Below are 20,810 nucleotides of genomic sequence, written 5' to 3' on the forward strand. Positions count from 1 at the left end.
ACAATATATCTTTCTGCCTTGTGTGTGTAGGAACAGCCGGCACAAGCCAATATTTCCAACATCTGCACTGGACTGGAGATCTTGTGCTTCCTCTTGTCCGTGTTGCAGTCTCCCGCCATCTTGGCCCACTTCAAGCCTCTCCAGAGAGGCATCGCGGCGTGCATGACCTGTACCAATACTAAAGTGCTGCGGGCAGTCCACTCGCTCCTCTCTCGTCTCATGAGTATCTTCCCCACTGAGCCTAGTAAGTCGTTTTCATATCGGTGCATTTATTTCTGATTGCAATATGTCTGGTTCAGTCTCTTTGTGCCAAATGTTGTTTAGTTTCTAAAATATGTGTGTATTTGTTGTACAGGCACCTCATCTGTGGCGTCAAAGTATGAAGAACTGGAGTGCCTGTATGCTGCTGTGGGCAAAGTTATCTACGAGGGACTTACCAACTATGAAAAAGCCACAAGCAACACAAACCCCACGCAACTTTTTGGTAAAAAAAACAAAATACATTTGCTATTTTTTTTACATTGCTCTCTATTTTTGTCACATTGAGCAATTAGGAGAGATGGTTGCAAATCAAGCCAACAGGGTCTTGTGCTTTCGCTAACATCTGGACGGTAAAATGGCCAGAAACTAGCGATTTGTGAAAGGATATCTTTGGGAGTGTTTAACTTTACTTTATGCCCCTAAAATGTTATGGTTATGTTCAAAATGGACCCCCATTTTCAATGAATACGTGTCTTATGAGAACCATTGTAAAGATAAAAAAAGTTTGATACAGCCCCCTCATAGGCAGTTGTGGTCACTAAAAAGCTTTGGGTGCCCCTGCGTTAGAGGTCTTGCTGATGTGCTGTGACTGTCTGGCCAAAGCATGACATTTTAACATTTGTCCTCCCACAGGGACCCACCACAGGGAAGACCATTACTCATCCCCATCATTTTCCTCAGTAACATTGTGAATCCTTTGTTTGCTGTAAAAGCTGCTCTTTAACAAGCTGAGAGAGAATGTGTCTGTCCTCACTGTTGTCCGCCTTTTTTGTGCTTCTATTTGAACAGGGACACTTATGATTCTGAAGTCAGCCTGCAGTTACAATGCCAGCTACATCGACCGGCTCATCTCGGTGTTCATGCGCTCACTGCAGAAGATGGTGCGGGAACACCTGAGCCCCCAGCAGGCCAACCCAGGGGTCACTGAGACTAGCACAGGTACAGGCTCAGGAATAATGGCCAGTGTGCCAGTTTGAATCATCAAACAAATGCATATGGAATCCCTCCATCAACCTACTCTTGGCACCAGTCCAAAGCCAAGTCAAACCACATATTATTTAGATATTACTCAAATGTCAAAAAATGATCAATACAACTTGAACAATTTCCCTTCTATTTCATATTCAAATATGGTAATTTATTGATGTTCGGGCGTCTCCAGCTAGAGTTGACTTGCTATGCTACATTATCTAAGCTTTGTTTTATTCTAACAATGCAAACTCTTTGATTTATTGCAATGCTCACAACAGGCACTTGCAACATGATCTTGCTTTGATTCCTGATTACATTTGAGATATCTCAGTGGCGCCAAGCTTCTTCAAAAGACTCAATCACAAATACAGTACTCAGGCCTTCATTCATGTTCTCAACGACGTCGAAATAGTCGTCTCTGATCGTCTGCTTTCACTGGAAGGGTTCTCACTTCTACTTCCAAGTTTTAGAGATCAAGCTGTTTTGTTACTCTTGCAAAACAGACTGCCAACATAAACTATACATAAATTATAAAAGGAAACATTCAAAATTTAGTTCTGATTATTATGTCCGCTCTTCCAGTGACGAGCGAGCTGGTTATGCTGAGCCTGGATCTGGTGAAGACTCGTCTCTCTGTAATGAGTATGGAAATGAGGAAGAACTTCATTCAGGTCATTCTGACCTCTCTCATTGAGAAGTCGCCTGACCCTAAAATCCTTCGGGCGGTGGTCAAAATTGTTGAAGAGTGGGTGAAAAACAATTCACCAATGGCTGCCAATCAGGTGAGATTAAGTGTGAGTCAAATATGTGTATATATATTCATAAGCCACTCTACCATTTTAAAGCAACTGCATAGGTTCAAATATGTAAAATAAAATTGACTGCTATATGTTCTGTACTGATTTAAGTTTAACTTCTTTCTATTTGCAAATCACGCACAGATGCCCAACATCCGTGAGAAGTCCATCTTGCTGGTGAAGATGATGACCTACATAGAGAAGCGTTTCCCTGATGAGTTGGAGTTAAATGCTCAGTTCTTGGACCTTGTTAATTATGTCTACAGGTAATTACAGCTATTTATCACCTGGCCAAATGGCTGTAGCATGGACGCCATGCCGCCCTTGCGTCCACCCTAGCAAGGTGGAGGAGACATCTTAGGTTCAAGAAGAACTTGAATCAGTTTTATGGTTGAAGGTGAATACCAATACATTTTGTATTTATTCAAAGGTATGTATTACTTAAAGTTATCTGATGACAGGCATTGTTAATCAGAGGTCATGGTACAGCAGGTGGTGGTGGAGGGAGCGTGCCAGGCGGCTTTAGTGGTGTCAGGTCTCAGCTTACACCTGAAAGAACTCCCAGCAGGTGCAGGGCAGAGGGCGCAGACGCATCCACTGCCCGCTATTTATCAAACGCAGCCCTTTGTCTTCCTGTCTCGCACACATACTCATTCAATCAGCGTAATGTGTGAACTGGATCTCCCCGCCCCATCTGCTGTTCACCGTTTTCATAACACTGTAAAACCGTGATGGACAGCTTGTAATGATAATGAAAAGATAAAGCAGCTGTGCCTGAACAATGTGTCATTACGAGAATTGTGCTAATGTTTGGCTGGAAGGACTGATCCTTTGTTGTCCCTTCTCTCCCACCTTTCTGTTACGTGAATCACACCCACGAGGCCCATTCATATGGCTCTGTGCTGGAGAAAGGATGGTTTGCATATAATACATGGCTTAATATTATCAGAAGTTTCCGCCTCTCACATTTTACAGTATATTCTGTGCCAACTCATAACACATCAGAAAATGACATGGCCTTCCTACTCTGTTGTTGTTAACTGTTAACCTTTTTACACTGTAATTGTAAGATTAGCATTTTTGTAACTAATTAATCAGTCTCAAAGTTAAAAAAACAATTAAAAAAAAAAGTTTTACCAAGTTAATAGCTTTTGTTGACCAGATTACGCTTGTTTATCGACTAAGATTACTTATTTTTTCCTTAGGGACGAGAGTCTCTCAGGAAGTGACATCACGTCCAAACTGGAGCCAGCCTTCCTCTCCGGGCTGCGCTGCTCTCAACCCCTGATTAGGGCCAAGTTCTTTGAGGTGTTTGATACTTCCATGAAGAGACGGGTCTATGAGAGGCTGCTCTACATCTGCTGCTCTCAGAACTGGGAGGCCATGGGCAGCCACTTCTGGATCAAACAGTGCATTGAGGTAAACCGTGGAGCTACTTATATTGTCCGCTGGGATGAACCCCTTTAAAATCAGAATGTTATAATTTGTTTAGTTTCGCCTCCATTCTGGAATTTTGAACACACATTTCCATTGATGAACTGACTTCAGATGTCTTTGTTATGTAAATTCCCATGGTATAAATGTTAGTTAGTTTGATTTTCCATTACAAAGAATGGTTAAGGTGGTAGAACATATTTTAGGCTCCATGTGCAGCTGGCTGCAGTGTTGTGAGTTCGAATCCCGGCTCTGACAGTTTACTGCATGTCCTCCCTTCTCTCTCATCCCCATTTCACGCTCAACTGTCCTGTCTAATAAAGCCTATGGGCCAAAAAAGATAATTAAAAACTATTGCGGGAGTCAAGATTTCTCCAGTAAACCCTAAAAATCTGAATTCTGCCTTCCAAAAATGCAAAGTGTCATAATTATCCCCTATTAAATAGTCCAATAACATAAAATGCAATTGTGTCAGCTTCTGATATCACTCACATGTATATCAGTGGTTTTCATTTTCCAAAGCCACCTTTTTAAGGTAGTAGCAGTTTCTCTATTGAAATCTTGTTATGTTCCATTTCACTTTTTCCTCTATTCTGGAATTCAGAATTTATTTTGTTTACAAACTTTGCCTGTCTATATCTGATTGAGTTTGAGGTGGCCTCCTGTCAACCCTGTCACTGTCACTGATGATTTGTTTTGCATCTGCGCGACTGTGTTTGTTAGCTGCTGTTGGCGGTGTGCGAGCGAAACACCATCATAGGCACCAGCTGTCAGGGATCAATGCTACCTTCTATCACTAATGTCATCAACCTGGCTGACAGCCATGACCGTGCCGCCTTCGCCATGGCAACACGCATCAAGCAGGAGCCACGTGAGCGGGAAAACAGCGAGACCAAGGAGGAGGTGGAGACTCGAGACACAATATTTTACAAACAAATATCTAACTGCCTGCTTTAACCTGTTACCACCCACCTGTCCGCCGGCGAGCATTTTCTATATCTCAAATAATCTCTTACATCATCACTTTTATTTCCGTGGTCAATACCAGCAAATTACACATCATTTTAAAGCTTATTTTCTCAACAAAACGAATATGTCATTGATTTACATTGAATAATATGCCCCAAGAAGCAATTGCCAATAGTTTGAGAAAGTCAACTTTTACAAACGCATGTCCTACCTGTTTGCTGTTTATGATGGACGAAACGGCTTTAATTCTGTACATCCTTGTACTCAGTCTGTCCGCAAGGAATCATTGAAAAACAATATCCACTTGTATTTTTCCTAAAGTTATCCGATTTCGAGAGATTGTCAAGTAAACAAACTTTTCTTCGTTTCTCGCCGGACGAGAATGCGCTTGTCCGGCGCATTTCTCCGTCCATAACAAATGACCTGTTTGACCTATAAAATAATATTGGATATCCTTCTTTTCTTCAGACTGTTACCTACAGAATGAGACCATCCACGAATTTTTCTGTCCACGGGTTTGTTTGCTACAGCCTCCGCAAAAAAAAAATGCGCCGCTTGCGACGCACATGGATTAGTCTGTTTACATCTAAATAGCGCCGCATGCAAATGACGTAGCAGACTTTGAATGACCTATTATTCTAGCCAATGAGAATAGCTTTAGAAAGAGGGGCGGGACAAAGGCCTTATTGACACAGAATCTTCTGTATTCTCGTGCGTAAGGCTCCGGGAAGGCTGTAAAGAGCCAGATTTCTCGGCAGGATTTTGCGCATAACGTTTTCTGATTTTATTAGCCTTTTGGACGTGCATTTTGTTAGATATATGTATTATTATACCAATATAAAAATAAAATAAAAAATATATATATATTTTTTTAACCTCTATATGGGAAATTCATGGGTAAACTCATATTTACACATTTTCACATATATTGTTTTTAGCAGTTATAATTGGTATTAGTGGCCTACACAACATCAAAATGTATGTTTTATGATCATAGAGGAGCTACAATTGTAATAAAACAGTTTGGCACAGTTGGCACATATTTGGATCACTTGTTCCGAATATACGTTTTGATACAAAAAGGTCAACAGCACCAAAATGCCTGTTCCTAGAGATCTGAAACTTTACACAGTTGTTGTCAACAAGATAAACATCATGTACAGTGAACAGCATATGCACACAATGAAGTATGTCATGCTCAGGACCATTACAAATTGACAATATTCAGGCGAGACTAAAAAAGGATGTTTTGTTTATGTTTGGGCCTCTGTAGTGTAAGTTCTGAAGCCCTGACAGTGTGACATGTGCACATCTGCAGAAACTAGAAGGCCTAAGCTTTCTAATGATGTATCACACTTGCATGTGGAACATAAGATCCTCTTTTAATAAGCAATGCCATTTGGGTATGTCCAACCATTGTGCACAGGGCGAAAATAGGTGGATGGTAACAGGTTAACAATACAAAATGTTATTTACTACATACAACTAATAAAACATTTGATGCTCTTATTTCAGGATGTGGAGATAGACATAGAGTTGGCACCAGGCGACCAGACGGCCATTCCCAAATCTAAGGAACAGGCAGAGAGAGATGCAGGCAATCAACTGCACATGCTCACCAACCGCCACGACAAGTTCCTCGACTCTCTGCGCGAGGTGAAGGTATGGAAACGAAAAGCTCAATACTTCATTAAATTTCCTCCTCCCTTTCTTCTGTTTTGCGGAATTTCAAACTTTTCTTTTTTATAGACTGGAGCTCTACTGAACGCTCTGGTCCAGCTTTGTCACATCTCCACATCTTTGGCTGAGAGGAGCTGGGTTCAACTCTTCCCTCGCCTCTGGAAGATCCTCTCCGACCGGCAGCAACACGTGAGTATTGCATACAAAAGGTGCATAGTAGCTACTGAAGCCTGAAATGCAGCATGGATTAAAAACTCTTGTCCACTTTGTTAGTCAATACATTTTTAATTACTTCAGTAATGATTTTTTGTAAAGGTTGTAGAGAAATTGGTGTAATATAATCAGTTACTTGTAAACCTAAGTGCACTGTTAAGATTGCTTATACAAGTCAGAATTATTATGAAAAAGACTATTTCCTTGCCATCACTTTATTCTTTATCTCCATTTGTTTGTCTTATCCTCACATCTTATCAGTCTCATTGGCAGCACTGTAGCTAAGACCCCTGGATACCTAATTTCTGCCAGCAAAATATGCAATTTACACCAATTAGACATTTTTTTTCTCACTATGGAAATGAGATGCAAAAGCAGAAAAGCTGTGATGAGTGTAATGAACCAGATGCATATAGAGGATTTTGAGATTTTTTTCAATGGTTTTGATTATGAGTGATTGAAGCTGTGGCATCTCTGAAGTTAACTAATGAAAAACACGATCCCAATATGTTGCTAATGTGGAAGGCTCCCGTGTCTGATTTAAATGACCGTCAGTTTACAACATTGTCCGGCCGAGTGGCAAATTAGTTTAATCATCATCAGTTCTTTACATGTTCTTTTCAACACTTCTAAGCATGTGCAAGAATGATTGAGGAGATAATCTTGCTGTCAGAAGCAAAGAGTAGAGTTTTCCTCTAACAAGATACAAATATATTTACAGACTTGAATCAACGTTCTATTTTATTTTGCAAATGCTTATATGCGCAAAACCAATATGAACCAGGACATAAACATTGCCGACTTAAGTGTCAATTAACATAAATAGTCACATTCTCTCTTAATTTTGCTCCAGAATACATGCTTTTACTGACGGGCTGTGGACTTCTCAATTCAAATAATCCAAGCTGATCATTGACGATTAGAAATGACAGAATCTCAATCTTGATTCAAATTCACTGTTAGGTGAATTCTTTCACTAAATTTCATACCGTTTTGTCCTGCAGGCTCTCTCGGGGGAGATGAGTCCGTTCCTGTGCAGCGGCAGTCACCAGGCTCAGAGGGACTGTCAGCCAAGCGCCCTGAACTGTTTCGTGGAGGCCATGTCCCAGTGTGTGCCTCCCATCCCCATCCGGCCCTGTGTGCTCAAATACCTGGGCAAGACGCACAACCTGTGGCTGCGCTCCACTCTGATGCTGGAGCAGCAGGCTTTTGAGAAGGGACTGAGCATCCACAGCAAGCCCAAACAGAGCACCGACTTCTACGAGCAGGAGAGCATCACACCTCCACAGCAGGTGCGCTGCCATTTATGGACAGAAAGACAACATTTTCTCACGTGTTTCTCTAAACATGCCTCCTAACTATTTGGTTTTCTCAAGGAGATTTTGGACTCCTTGGCAGAACTCTACTCCCTGCTCCAGGAGGAAGACATGTGGGCTGGTCTGTGGCAAAAGAGATGCAAGTTTCCCGAGACGGCCACTGCCATTGCCTATGAGCAACATGGATTCTTTGAACAAGTAAGCAATAGTTCCTTAGTGATTATAAAAAGTTTTAAGAATTATTCCGTAATTTTCACCAATCTCCCAATCATTTATTTCTCTTTTAAGTTTAAATCACTTTTGAAGCTATTATAATTTTTAGCATCGTAAATCCTGATCTGCACATAGCCTAATTTTGTATAAAATTTCTGTTAGGCACAAGAAAGCTATGAAAAAGCAATGGAGAAGGCTAGAAAAGAGCACGAGAGGAGCAACGTGTCCCCTGCCATCTTCCCCGAGTACCAGCTCTGGGAGGACCATTGGATACGGTAATTTATCTTCTAAAAAAAACGAAATTGTAATTTAGTAACAAACTGCATGCACAGTAAAACTCTCACTGCTTTTAAACTCATTCAAGCATTTTATCTCTCTGCTTTTTATGTTCAGCTGTTCTAAGGAATTGAACCAGTGGGAGCCATTGACAGAATATGGACAATCTAAAGGACACTCCAACCCTTATCTAGTGCTGGAGTGCGCCTGGAGAGTTTCCAATTGGGCTGCCATGAAGGAGGCTTTTGTACAGGTGAGTAGTGCCCAGTCACTAGATATGGAGCTACGGATGTCTGATCAACATTTACACTCTTGAGGAAGCTATAACTCTTTATGGGAAAAAGAAAATATAGTTCCAAGTTCTGTGAAGTCTGGCGAGGCAAAGGATGGGGCTCTACATTAAAATGGACTCTTCCATTACAGTGTTGTTTATTAAGTCTTGGTCCTGTCTCAAGTGTAGTAACTTGATATTCTCATTGTAAGTGTTGTCCACCTGTGGCGCTGTCCCCAGGAGAATAAGATGAGGGACCATAAAACTGAGGAAATGCAGTTCAGCTATTTGCTCTGTTAATTTACTGCCCTCATGTTTCTTAAAACAAAGTGTAGACGCGTAGCCAGCCTGTGATAGCACCTGACATATAACAAATACTCCTGCTCTGCACTTTCAAGGAGACTTGGAACCAATCCATTGAGCCGTTCTGTCCAAAGGTGACACCTAATTAAATTGTCTGGACCGCCACACCACACAAGTCCCTTTATCCCGGCTTCATTCCTCCCCGCCTTGATCTGGTCATTCCTCTTCTTTTGTCGGCTACTTCCACAACTTCAGAAGGACTTTCCTTTGTTCAAACTCCCCGCACCATTTTCATAAAGACTGCTTAATATCACATATATTTCACTATTGTTCTGCGGCAGTACAAATACCTAAATATTTTATAGTGTGTAAGGGCTGTACCTGATTTGTACTTGTATTTGTAAAAATGTGGAAAAACAGAACTAGTTGGCAGGCCAAAGAAATTCCTAACTTTCCCACATATTCCTAAATCTTCACCGTACTGTTTTTCCACAACATTCAGTGGCCAAAGCGAGTTTTACCATCATGATAAAGCAAACAACAACGAGCATGCTAACTGCGCACTTCCCGTTTATTTGTATCCTTTAATCGGATGCTGAATAGACTCGGTGGTCCTAGCATCTGCTTTTAGATCTGTATTGGCAAACTAGCAAAAACATTTTTGGGTAAGAGGCTCTTTAAGTTTTCATTCTGTCCCCTGACTTGTGCGAACTTTTTAAATTCTGACCTTTACTGAACATAACATTTATTCAACATGTATTCAACAAGTTGTATCACACATTCTCTATTCTGTAAATAAACATTTTGCCAATGGACATAATTCCTTCACATTTTCTCAAATAATGCGCGGTCGCTCCTCTCCTTCCCCGGACTCCACAGCTCCAGTTTTAGCCACTAATATTTACGACAGCTGTGTGTGTGAGTAATTACCAGGCATCTGCTGCAGGGTGATTTGTTTTATGGCGAGGAAGAGCGCAAGGTTTTCTGTTTGCCCGACTACACCCCCCCCACACACACATATGCACAGTGCACACAGTCTAGAGGCAAAGTCCAAACGTCCCCCGCTTTCAATTAAAGCTGCCTCTTGATAAGGGCGGTCCTGTCTCAGGGATATTCATCAAGTGTCAGGCCTGATAAATGTGCTCTGACCGATCACTGTAATTTTCTTGAACATCGGTGACACAAATACACACCTGTGCCTTGCTATTTTCATGTCCATTTCTTTCCGTTCCTTATGCTTACTTGCTTCATACAGTCATGGGAAAGTTATATACAGCAATATCCCCAATCCCTTTGTAGAAAACACACTTTAACCTTTCTGAATGTTATTTTTTTCATATAGATCCAGAGATTGTATTATCATGTGGGACCCTCTTTTTGTGAGTGGGTAGCACAAACACAAAGTGATATGACTGCTCCCCGGGCTATTGTTTGTGTGGTGTTAATGCACCCTGAGTTTTAATCAATAGCTGGGCCTTTTCCACTTTCCGCCTCTGTGTCAGACTTGTCAGCCTGATTAGTCATTAGCAAAAAAGGTCCTGTTGAAGGCATTCACAAAATGAGCAGGGAAAACAGTATTGCAGTGTATTTTTCAGAGAACAAAATGATGCACAAAATGTCACAGGCCTTCTCCCTTTGGATGTTTTAATTTAATTAGACTAGCGCTGCCCAAGACTATAATAAAGAGTGTTTGTTGTTGTGCTGGGCATTTGATAATCTATAACAAATACTGTATGATGACATAAAATTAGATAAAGGGAGGATTGGGCAAACTAAAGCTGAAAATCAAACACATTTTCTCATGTTATAAATTAATCACAATATTGATAACATTAAAGGTGCTATGACAAATGTTTATGGTCTTAAATACGTGAAAAACAGCAGTTCTTAATTTTACAGTCTTTGCAGCAGTCCACATATATTATACACTTAAGTAGCATCCTAATTATTCACCGTGAGGAGTTTAAAAGTGCTTTTCACAATTTTCTGAGCGTCACAGTACAGATAACAACTAACATTTCCTGCTTTATTACATGGAAAAAAACAGGTACAGCTCCTTTTTATAAGATTAATTTTCTCTGCAAAATGATCTCATTTATTGTAACTATTCTGTGATTCGTGTAGAGACACTGACTGTTTCTGTCTTTCTAAACCATAAATGCAATAACTGTAGTGTGTTGTGTTTTGTTGTTAAAATACCCCCATCCTTTTGCTCTGACTCCTAACTTCCTTATTTCCTAAATATGTTTCAGGTGGAGCATAGCTGTCCTAAAGAGATGGCCTGGAAGGTGAACATGCACCGAGGGTACCTGGCCATCTGTCACCCTGAAGAACAGCAGCTCAATTTCATCGAGCGCCTGGTGGAAATGGCCTCTAGTCTAGCCATCCGCGAGTGGAGGAGATTACCCCACATTGTGTCGCATGTACACACGCCTCTGCTGCAGGTGAGCCTGCAATAGCCCTGAAACAAACCCTTGTTTAAAGCTGTGAACCTTAACACTACTCAAAATAAATGTTAATTTGGTATATTTTTAGCATTTCATTTATTTAATTGGGATATAGTTATTCTTCCTGCCCCCCTTATTGCTGTGGTTACACCTTAAACTTAAAAATTGGACAGAGAGGGAAAATAAAAACTATGGCTAAAGTGATTAGATTAACAGGAGCGCTAATATCCTGTTCATCTTGCCGTGTGTGTGTGCTCGTGCTCCTGTGCAGCGGAGTGGAGATGGCACTTCACCAGCAACACTTGAAAAACTCACGGGGGAAATGCTAATAAACCATCAAAAATGCGGCCTAATAGGGCCTACGTGTCATACAGCGTGTTAAATGCTACACATGAGTAAGGATTCAGACGTGGCAGGTCGCCACACATAAATGAACACATCGGAAACACAAGGCAATCAAATTATATTTCTTTCATCCTATTGTAATAGAAAAGTGATACTTATACCCTGAAAATGTTAAATAGTTACTTTTTTATTATAAAGTTTTAACATCCTTTGTATTTAAAACACGGTTAATCTTTTGAAAATGTGTTAATATCTTAATTTTGCCTCCAGGCTGATGACATGTCATTTTAACGGGTCTATTACGTATCATGCAGATACATGCATTTTATTCTTTTCGTGCCATTCAGAACTGGATCCAGTGCTGTTGGTCTTTCTTTAATAAGCATCATATAGTGTTGGATTTATAGCAAGAGATAATCAATCCCTCCTGGGACAGTGCCTTGTTAAGTCATCCTGATAACCGCCTTTATCTACTCTCCCTTCCAATTCGTTTTTGTAAAATTAAGATTATTTTAACAAAAAAAGAAGAAAAATCTAAAATATTTTAAGCCTCTGTGTCCTCAATGAGATTACATTGAACCAGAACAACGATTAAAAGTGCTCAAAAAGGAAGACCTGTGATGGAAATGATGAGTTAACACAATGGGGAAAAGTAAAAGAGGGGACTGAAAGAAAGAAGAGAAGAGAATGCAGAGTTAGTTTAGAATGGCTGTAATTACTTCGCCACCATCAGATACGATTTGATGAAATACCTGGCGCAGAATTACATTTACATGATGAATGGGACACTGAATGAAGGTTAGAAATGGGCTATCAGCTGATATGAGCTGATCATTGTGGGAAAATATTGCATTGCCTAATTTATTTAGTCACAGGAGATTCCAGTGTCACATTTAGCAACGTTTATCCATCCATTATTTGGGTTTCGCGCTTGCATATATGCTGTCCAATTATTTACCCTAGCCGATGGAAAACAAGTAATTTATGTCTCTTCCCAGCCAAGTGCTCTGTTGTGAATGTCTACTGTATTCCAGACTCTCATTCACAACTCCTTATCCCATAGTGAATGAGAATTTTGGTTAATACTGTTAAGTTCAAATACTCTAGGAATCAAGTTATTATAAAGTCCTAGCTCTCCCGGCTCCAAATCAATGGATTATCAGGATTATTGATCACTGGGGTGGAGATTAATATTGATTGATGGCTACTCCATAATAGAATGATTGATTCGAGGCTTTTGAGACAATCAATAAGTGTTCTTTTCACACAATGAGACTGAGCCCTCACTTATCAATTTCAAATTTGCACCCCATTGCTGCAGCATTTATACTGACAGACTGAGGGTGGATTTTTGATTACTTTATAGAAAAATCTTGATAGACTAGATAGATTTTTGAGTTAAGAATTGAATGGGCCAAAAATGACTTTCTTTCCAATATTTGGAGTTCAAAGATCATTTAGTTAGTTAATATATATTTAGTTAATATATCACAAATGTGTTCTTCCTTTTGCTGGCTCCAAGGAAGGACATCTGAGGATGAGTGTGACTAGGAATTGTAGTTTTGTTGTGTAAAAGAGCACAGATTATGAAACAGAAAGTCTGCGATGATAGGACGAAGACACAGAGGTTAAAGTGAACGGCACACAGAGCTAATGCTGCAAAATGACTGCAGAGTTACAGCTCAAAACACCAGGTCTCACTGGCCTCAAGTTTATTTTTACAAGATATGTGACATAAAAAGCAAAAATAACCGATTAACGGTACTCAATCAAAGAAAATAATCAGTAGAATACTTAATTACTAAAATAATCTATAGCCGCAGTACTACTTTATTCATTTGCGCCGCACCTAATAATGGTAAAGGTCGATTGCAATAAGCTGTAAAAGTCTTATTGTTAAGGTCTGTGTCAGAAAAGTCTTTGCATTGCTGTTATTTGAGCTGAATTTAAATGAACACTTTGAGCCATCTAATCTGTGGAGATTTTCAGTTTGGATGTTGGGTTTAAACCTTAAATTACTGATCCTGCAGACAAGTATAGAGAGTAACTATATACTTACAGGCAAAACTATGACATTTTTTTAGCTCTGATTATATGGTTGTTTTTTCCCCCAATTTATATAATTATAGTATTCAATAAAGCCATTTAAATCAATTAATTTAATGTAAAATGATCATCTACTGTATGTAGATTTCTTTTAAAAAACACGTGTTTTGCTTTTGTCTGGTATATACCGGTATTTATAATCTGTCACTCGTGTATTATTCGTATGAAGTGAAATAATCATTAAAGAGTGTGCTGACTTCTGGTTGAAAACTGTTGTGTGGCATACTTTTGTTGTTTCTAACAAAACTTGAGCAAGATTTCGTGCCCATGCCATGTCTAGGCCAACATTTTGAAGCAGGCTGCCAGTCATTCCAAACAAGTCCAAAACACACAATACGAACTGGATACACAATTGCTGCTTTTGGCCAAGGGAGATTGGTCAACATTTGGCTTTGGGTTGTAAATCTTGAATTTTTTGCCAGCTTGCATTAGGGAGTGTCATCCTCCCGTGGTCACAGTGAAACAAACTGTCTAAAGCCCTAAGTGGCAAAGAATAAACTTAGGCCTGTAAAAGTAAATTCAATGTAGGAAAACTGAGAGAACATTTGCATTTCTAATCCCTCCAGGCTGCACAACAAATCATTGAGCTCCAGGAAGCGGCCCAAATCAACGCTGGTCTTCAGCCAGCCAACTTGGGCCGCAACACCAGCCTCCACGACATGAAAACTGTAGTGAAGACGTGGAGGAACCGACTGCCCATAGTGTCCGATGACCTGTCCCACTGGAGCAGCATCTTCATGTGGCGCCAGCATCACTACCAAGGTAACACTCTCAGCACATCGCCTGCCGCATCCATGCCTTCATTTTGAAACGCGCCAAACATGACAATTGTACAATGTCATGTCCTCTTCAGCTCGGTGCCGCTGGTTCCAGGCGTGTTATTTTCAAAGGCCAGAACACCCACCAGTTCTCTTTTTCCCCAAATGTCAGCTCACTAAAGCCATCTCTCCCTGTAGAATAAACCACGCACACACACATCGCGCCCCTACAAACTTATTTACCTTGCCCATTGCTCCACTCTCTCCCGTTGGGACTTTGAAGCTATTCTGAACGGCCAGCACTGCAAATCGTGATATTCCCAGCTCCAAACTCGTGCTGTGAAGTGCAGATATAATGACAGTTGAATGAAGTAGAGTTCACTTGTACATGATAACTCTTCAAACTTGAAGTGAAGTTTTCTTGATGAAAATTATTGCCATGGTCCATTTAATGTTCAATGTTCTGCCCTCCTGTGTGGTATAATAGCAGGGCTGTCACAGAGGTAGAGGGTTGATAAATTAATCTCGTTATGGTCTATTTATCAGATTGAGCCATTATTGTCGCCCTTTCTCTTCAGCTATAGTGACGGCGTATGAGACCAACACGCAGCATGATCCGAACAACAACAACGCAATGTTGGGTGTACATGCATCGGCCTCTGCGATCATTCAGTATGGCAAAATTGGACGCAAACAGGTACCAAGACCATTTGTCAATCTCAATATTAAATGTTAGCAATATAATCTTGTGAAAGTATATATTTTATTTATATGCATCTTTTTTTCAAACAGGGATTGGTAAATGTGGCGCTGGACATCCTGAGCCGTATCCACACCATCCCCACAGTGCCCATTGTAGACTGCTTCCAAAAGATCAGACAGCAAGTTAAGTGCTACTTACAGCTAGCAGGAGTCATGGGCAAGAATGAGTGCATGCAGGTAAGACTATAGTTTGTCTAGGAGGCCATTCGTTTTATGTTTATACCTTTTATTTGTCTGTTGTTTAATTAACTGTAACTTCTTCCACAGTTCATTAAAAAAATCAGGTGGCAAGTGCACCAACTGGTCGCTAGGCTGGTCTTAAGCTACGTTTGACTTAAATCTGAAAGTTTAGACTAACTTATAATTACAACCAGTGCACCAGCTGGACTTATGCCCTCTGTGCACTCCGTACAGGTGCAACTTTAACGCCCAGTGTGGAGCAGGTGTAAGGCAGGGACAACCTGAGAGAACTGCGGGCAGCTCGGAGAGACACGCGGCCGCTGTCAGCATGAACTGCGCTGTGACTGCTGCTGCGGCTCTGATTCAGGGGTTGTTGTGACTCTCCCACACTCTCTCCCATGCACTCTCGGTGCTTGCAGCTGCAGCCACAGCCACAGCCACAGCCACGTTCACGCTCCTAGCTCCCTTTGTTTTGCACAGACCCAGTCCACAAATGTGCTTTATTGTCCTGTCAATAGACTAGGCAATAAATAATCAAAGACCGTGGCGAAACTAAACATGTCTGAAGTTGATCTACTATTTGTGGGAGTTCTGGTAACAACAATGAAACACTTCCCATGATACTTGTAAAGGCCTCTATGAGTAATAATAGTCAATATAATAAGTTTTACAACATAAGTTTTACAACGACTGATCATTTAACAGAGATGACGACTGGAGACAACAGACAGTCACAAATGTGTTTCATCTGTTTGATATGGCGTCTGCAATTCCATCTAATAGATTTATAACACAATTCCTTTGGATAATTTACACTGTCGAACTAGATAATTTATGATGTTTCCAGGCAACAAGCACAGAATGCCCTCTTTTCTCGTTAAAACACAGGTTAAGTCCAGGCGCAGCTACGACCTGGTCTTCAGTTGAGTTGGTGCACTTGGTCCTAACTCAAGTCACTGCGTCGGGCGTAGCTAAGCCTGATGTAAGACTTAGGATCGACTTCACTTAAGACCAGCTGGTGCACGCAGCTCCTGTAACATTGCAACATAAGTTCAATACAATGAACTCAAATGTCTATCCGGCTGATGGTCTCTGGTCTTCTTCCAAAAAGTTTGTTCTTATACTTTCTGTTGAACTCCAAATTAGGATTGTTGCCTTTTTCTTAGTTTTAAAACAAAGAAAAAGGCTCAATGCCGATTTCGATACAGCTATAATAAAAAGCGAATTATTTTTAACAGTAGAATGTAATTTTCAACCGCAAATTTTGGTTTAAAAATTAAATTAGGATGTAAAAGGTGAATCTTTTTGACCATAATAGTTAGGTAATCACAAACAATGGGATGATTAACATATGCGTAGTTAACGTGAATACAATTGACTGGTAGAAGTTCTAAAAGTGTCCAAAGTGGCTTTAGGAGATGGGGCTAAGACTTAGTGAGGACTGTAACTCTGGAGCTGCTCCTTAAGCCTACGAAGTGCTCTGATTAATAGAAGTGGTTCAACACACCACAAGTCATTAAACGTGCCAGTAGACACTCCTCTCTCTCTCTTTCTCTTGCACACTTTCTCACCTCTATCTCATCTCCTCTGGCACTTTCCGCCCCCCTCCGCATCCTCACCCCCTACGCTCCCCTTCTTCTCCCTCCACATATCGTTTGTCACAGCCGCACATGGGGGACACCTAATCAGAGCCTCACCATAATGGAAGTCGAGGATCCCTTACGCCTCTTTCCCTAATTCTTAATGAACACTTCGCCATTTGTTTATTTTTCACCTGTGATAATAGCCCGGTCTTAAAACCCAGTGTCTTGTAACTTATTTTCAAAGTTTGTGTCGCTAATTACATTAATAATTTACTGTTCTCTATTAGGGGTTAGAAGTGATCGAGTCGACTAATTTGAAGTACTTCACCAAAGAAATGACAGCAGAGTTCTACGCACTCAAGGGCATGTTTCTTGCTCAGATCAACAAGTAAGTCTTGGCAGCATATTAAAATGACACCATTTAACCTATTGTTTTTGAAACATTTTTGACAGACTTTGTCCCCGTTTGCTTCATTTTCACTTTGTTTTTTGAAAACGCAAGCATAATATCTAATATCTTGCCACTAGCAAGAGTTTCCACAGAGATTTTGTTGACATGTCTTTAGAAGTTGATACTCTTAAATGTCAACGCTTTGTGCCATTGTTAGGTATGTGGCAGCAGGTGTTGCCCACAGAGCAGTTGGCTCTAACCTTGCAGCTCGACTAGACCGCGCACATCCACTCTCTCTCCATCTCGTCATATTCAACATGACACTGCATCCTCAGGGTGGGAAGACAAACTGCGGGTGCCTTATTAAATGTATATGCAGCTCAATAATTAACTCCAGGCAATTTGCTGGGAATCTCCAGGATCAGCAGAAGTTGCCTCCACCTCGGCAGGGTTTTTATTGCCGCCATTAAAGTTCCCCTGTACATTGGGGGTAGAATTAACGGCAGAGCAGGGGGCAAGAGTGGGGCCTATAACTGCGCGCGCTTGTGCTGGGGATTTTTGGGATCATTCAATTAAACGACTGTCTGAGGTTTTGACAGTCTGCCGGGTGCCTTTGTCGCTGCTGCTACTCCTATTGGCTCGACTGGTAGCAATGGTAACTGAGGCAACCCTATTAAGGATTACTAAGGGGTCTACGCCTCTTGCTCCCATAGCAATCAAGCTCCCATTTCTTAATCACATGCTAAAATGCCTTTTATAATAACACTTTTTAATTGATTGGCTTGGGAGATGTTTTTACTCCCCAGCGTATACCAGAGCAGTTTTGCAGCGCTCCTGATATACAAGTACTTAAAGAAATCCTGGCATTTTTTTTCATTGGCACACCTGTCTTTTTGTTTTGGCTGTGAAAGGAGCCATTGCAGGAATCGCATTTTATTTCCCGTAAAAAAAAATAAAAAAATCACTCATCGCATGTGAAAATAGCTTACTGTTCAGACTGTATTGCCTTGTCAGCGTAAATGAGGCATGTCTCCTGCCACAACTTACCTGTCAATTTCTCCTCGCTATGTTACCATTTCTAAATCCGAAAGTGTAAGATTGCTTTGCCAGGGTTAAAAAATATCCGGAATATTTTCGAGTTTATCCCCTGGAAGATTTCTTTAAGCCCCAGCAGTGCTCTTCACGCTCAGAGTATTTGTGTACAGATAAATATAGCGATTACCAATTTGTTTTCTAACCTTGCTGTGCCACTGTCAGTTCAGATGAAATGGGAAGATGCCGGGCTTATGCACTCTGTCAGGTGGTATTAAATGAATTGATCTGCACAATATGATGGGGCCAGGTTCAAATCATACTACTTTACAACAAAATGGCTGATCCCTCTGTGACATTTATTCATAGTGGATTAACTGCGCACTCCAGGGCCTTGAACGCTGCAATAATAAAATTCACAAAATTATCATCATCATCATCTGTTTCCTGTGCTCGTAATTCTTCTCTCCATTTATTGTGTCTCGCCCCTTTATATCTTTTAGCCCCCCATCTCACATTTCTTATCGCGACTACAGGTCAGAAGAGGCAAACAAGGCCTTTTCCGCCGCTGTCCAGATGCACGACGTCCTGGTGAAGGCCTGGGCCATGTGGGGAGATTACCTGGAAAACATCTTCATCAAGGACCGGCAGCTTCACTTAGGCGTGTCTGCCATTACCTGCTATCTCCATGCCTGTCGACACCAGAATGAGAGCAAGTCACGCAAGTACTTGGCCAAGGTGAGGTTTGGGCCGTGTTAAGGTCAAATGCGTATGATTTCTGAGCAAGTTGTGGAAAAACCTTACGCTTTCTTGTCTTTTGCCTAAAAACGTATACACAAAATTCATAGGGATCTTTGTTAGTCTTCTCCTATAACAAAGAAATGAAATTTAATTTGTAATTTGGTTGTCACCAAATAATTTGATGTCCTTATCAATAGATGATGGTTATTCTTTTTAGTCGTCCTTGTCTTGTAATATCTACTACAAAATATCTACTATATTATTAATTTGACCTACCTGTTCATGTTGGCTATTTAAAAACATAAAAGTTACTTGTTAGGGATGAATCTCCATGATTTTATTGGAGCTGTCACAAGGAATCGTCAAAATAACAAATAATTTCTTACGGTATTTACTCTCAACAAACCCAAACTGATTTAGTGATTTTTAGAAAGACTAATCTTATTAAAACTATTTGCGTTTATATTGTGTGTACTTGCCTGTCAGTGTTGTGTACACGTATCCTTTGTACAAACCACCTGCTCCAGCTTAGTTTCCTTTTCCTCGCTGGGCTACTAGTAATTCCTCAATGCCTTGGCTCCATTCACTTCATACATTATTGGTGCTGATGAGAAGGGAAGGCCATCTTTTTTTCTCCTCTGTCTGGCAGTCCCAAACACACGGTCGTAATTTGATCGATTACTGTGCTGCGGTGGTCTGTGGATGGGTTCCCACGCCAGATCAATGGTGGAGTGAAGGCGATCCGCTGGCAGAGAGGTTAACAGACTAATGGCCTCCCCTGACGCTCTCATTTCTCGACCCTTCGCACGCCCTGACCTTTCTGCTGCAGTTACGGTGATGCAACTATACCTCCCATTTCAGTTAAGACTGTTGGGCGGTAAAAGAGTATGGGTGTTCTAACAAGCACTCCACCATTTTACCTTGGAGTTTCAATTGTGGCCTTTAAGCGAGGGATGTATCGAGGGATGTATCGAGGGATGTATCGAGGGATGTATCGAGGGATGTATCGAGGGATGTATCGAGGGATGTATCGAGGGATGTATCGAGGGATGTATCGAGGGATGTATCGAGGGATGTATCGAGGGATGTATCGATTTTTTTCTTCGATTAATCAATGAATCGGTTAATTTTTTTGTACAATCCGTAAACCATTTAAAAGCATATTAAATTGTTTTTTAAATAAACGTTATAGTTCATTGTAATAAACGAATAACAAATTGAGTTTCTGCCTAAAAAACACATTTTATTCTTAATTTCACATAAGTATGTCCCCAAACAGCAACATTTCACTTCACCAGTCCAAGTGTTCTGTTTGAACATAAAGAATATATAAAGAATATATATAAAGGGCTAATTCACTTGTCACCAGACTGTTTGTAACAGTTACAGTTTGAATTCATTTGCGGTTCTGTCACATAACTTAAAATAAGACATTAGTTTGTAAAACATTGTGTGTGGGACAGTGATGCTGGTGTTTGGAGCGGTGGCTCTGCATTTTGCATTTTGTCACTTTACGACGTTGGCTCCGCGTCATTGCGGACTTTCTGTTTCACATCAGATTATTATAACACGGTCATGCTCCTCCTGCTGTTTCCATAGATGTGTTGACCGCCGGGTTGACCGTTTCAAGGCGCCGCAGACGAGCGTGTGGCATGTTTGAAACGTACGAGTGTGACAGGGAAGCAGAGTGTGGAGCGGGGGTCCGCGGTGGCGCGGTGAGGACACGGAGGCTGGGGCGGGCGGTGCACGGAACTAGTGGC

The 20,810-nt window shown here is 40.9% G+C and overlaps 1 protein-coding gene across 3 annotated transcripts in view; it reads left to right on the top strand.

The window, feature by feature from the left end:
- Positions 1-20,810, top strand: part of trrap (transformation/transcription domain-associated protein) — a 74,290-nt gene that overhangs the window by 32,263 nt on the left and 21,217 nt on the right. For 2 of the 3 annotated variants that reach the window (XM_072456558.1, XM_072456560.1), the window contains 19 exons: positions 31-244; positions 356-484; positions 1,051-1,200; positions 1,816-2,015; positions 2,175-2,296; positions 3,236-3,449; positions 4,188-4,367; positions 5,949-6,095; positions 6,183-6,302; positions 7,331-7,618; positions 7,703-7,840; positions 8,018-8,130; positions 8,249-8,384; positions 10,958-11,149; positions 14,170-14,365; positions 14,940-15,058; positions 15,154-15,300; positions 17,174-17,274; positions 18,846-19,047. In XM_072456558.1, the coding sequence (XP_072312659.1) occupies positions 31-244; positions 356-484; positions 1,051-1,200; positions 1,816-2,015; positions 2,175-2,296; positions 3,236-3,449; positions 4,188-4,367; positions 5,949-6,095; positions 6,183-6,302; positions 7,331-7,618; positions 7,703-7,840; positions 8,018-8,130; positions 8,249-8,384; positions 10,958-11,149; positions 14,170-14,365; positions 14,940-15,058; positions 15,154-15,300; positions 17,174-17,274; positions 18,846-19,047 (3,108 nt within the window). The remainder of the gene's footprint in view (positions 1-30; positions 245-355; positions 485-1,050; positions 1,201-1,815; positions 2,016-2,174; positions 2,297-3,235; positions 3,450-4,187; positions 4,368-5,948; positions 6,096-6,182; positions 6,303-7,330; positions 7,619-7,702; positions 7,841-8,017; positions 8,131-8,248; positions 8,385-10,957; positions 11,150-14,169; positions 14,366-14,939; positions 15,059-15,153; positions 15,301-17,173; positions 17,275-18,845; positions 19,048-20,810) is intronic. The other variant, XM_072456559.1, reaches the window with a different exon arrangement.

The sequence above is a fragment of the Eucyclogobius newberryi genome, unplaced genomic scaffold (genome assembly GCF_026437365.1).
Source record: "Eucyclogobius newberryi isolate DKJ021-1_F unplaced genomic scaffold, fEucNew1.0.hap1 SCAF_20, whole genome shotgun sequence".
Classification (NCBI taxonomy): Eukaryota; Metazoa; Chordata; class Actinopteri; order Gobiiformes; family Gobiidae; genus Eucyclogobius; species Eucyclogobius newberryi.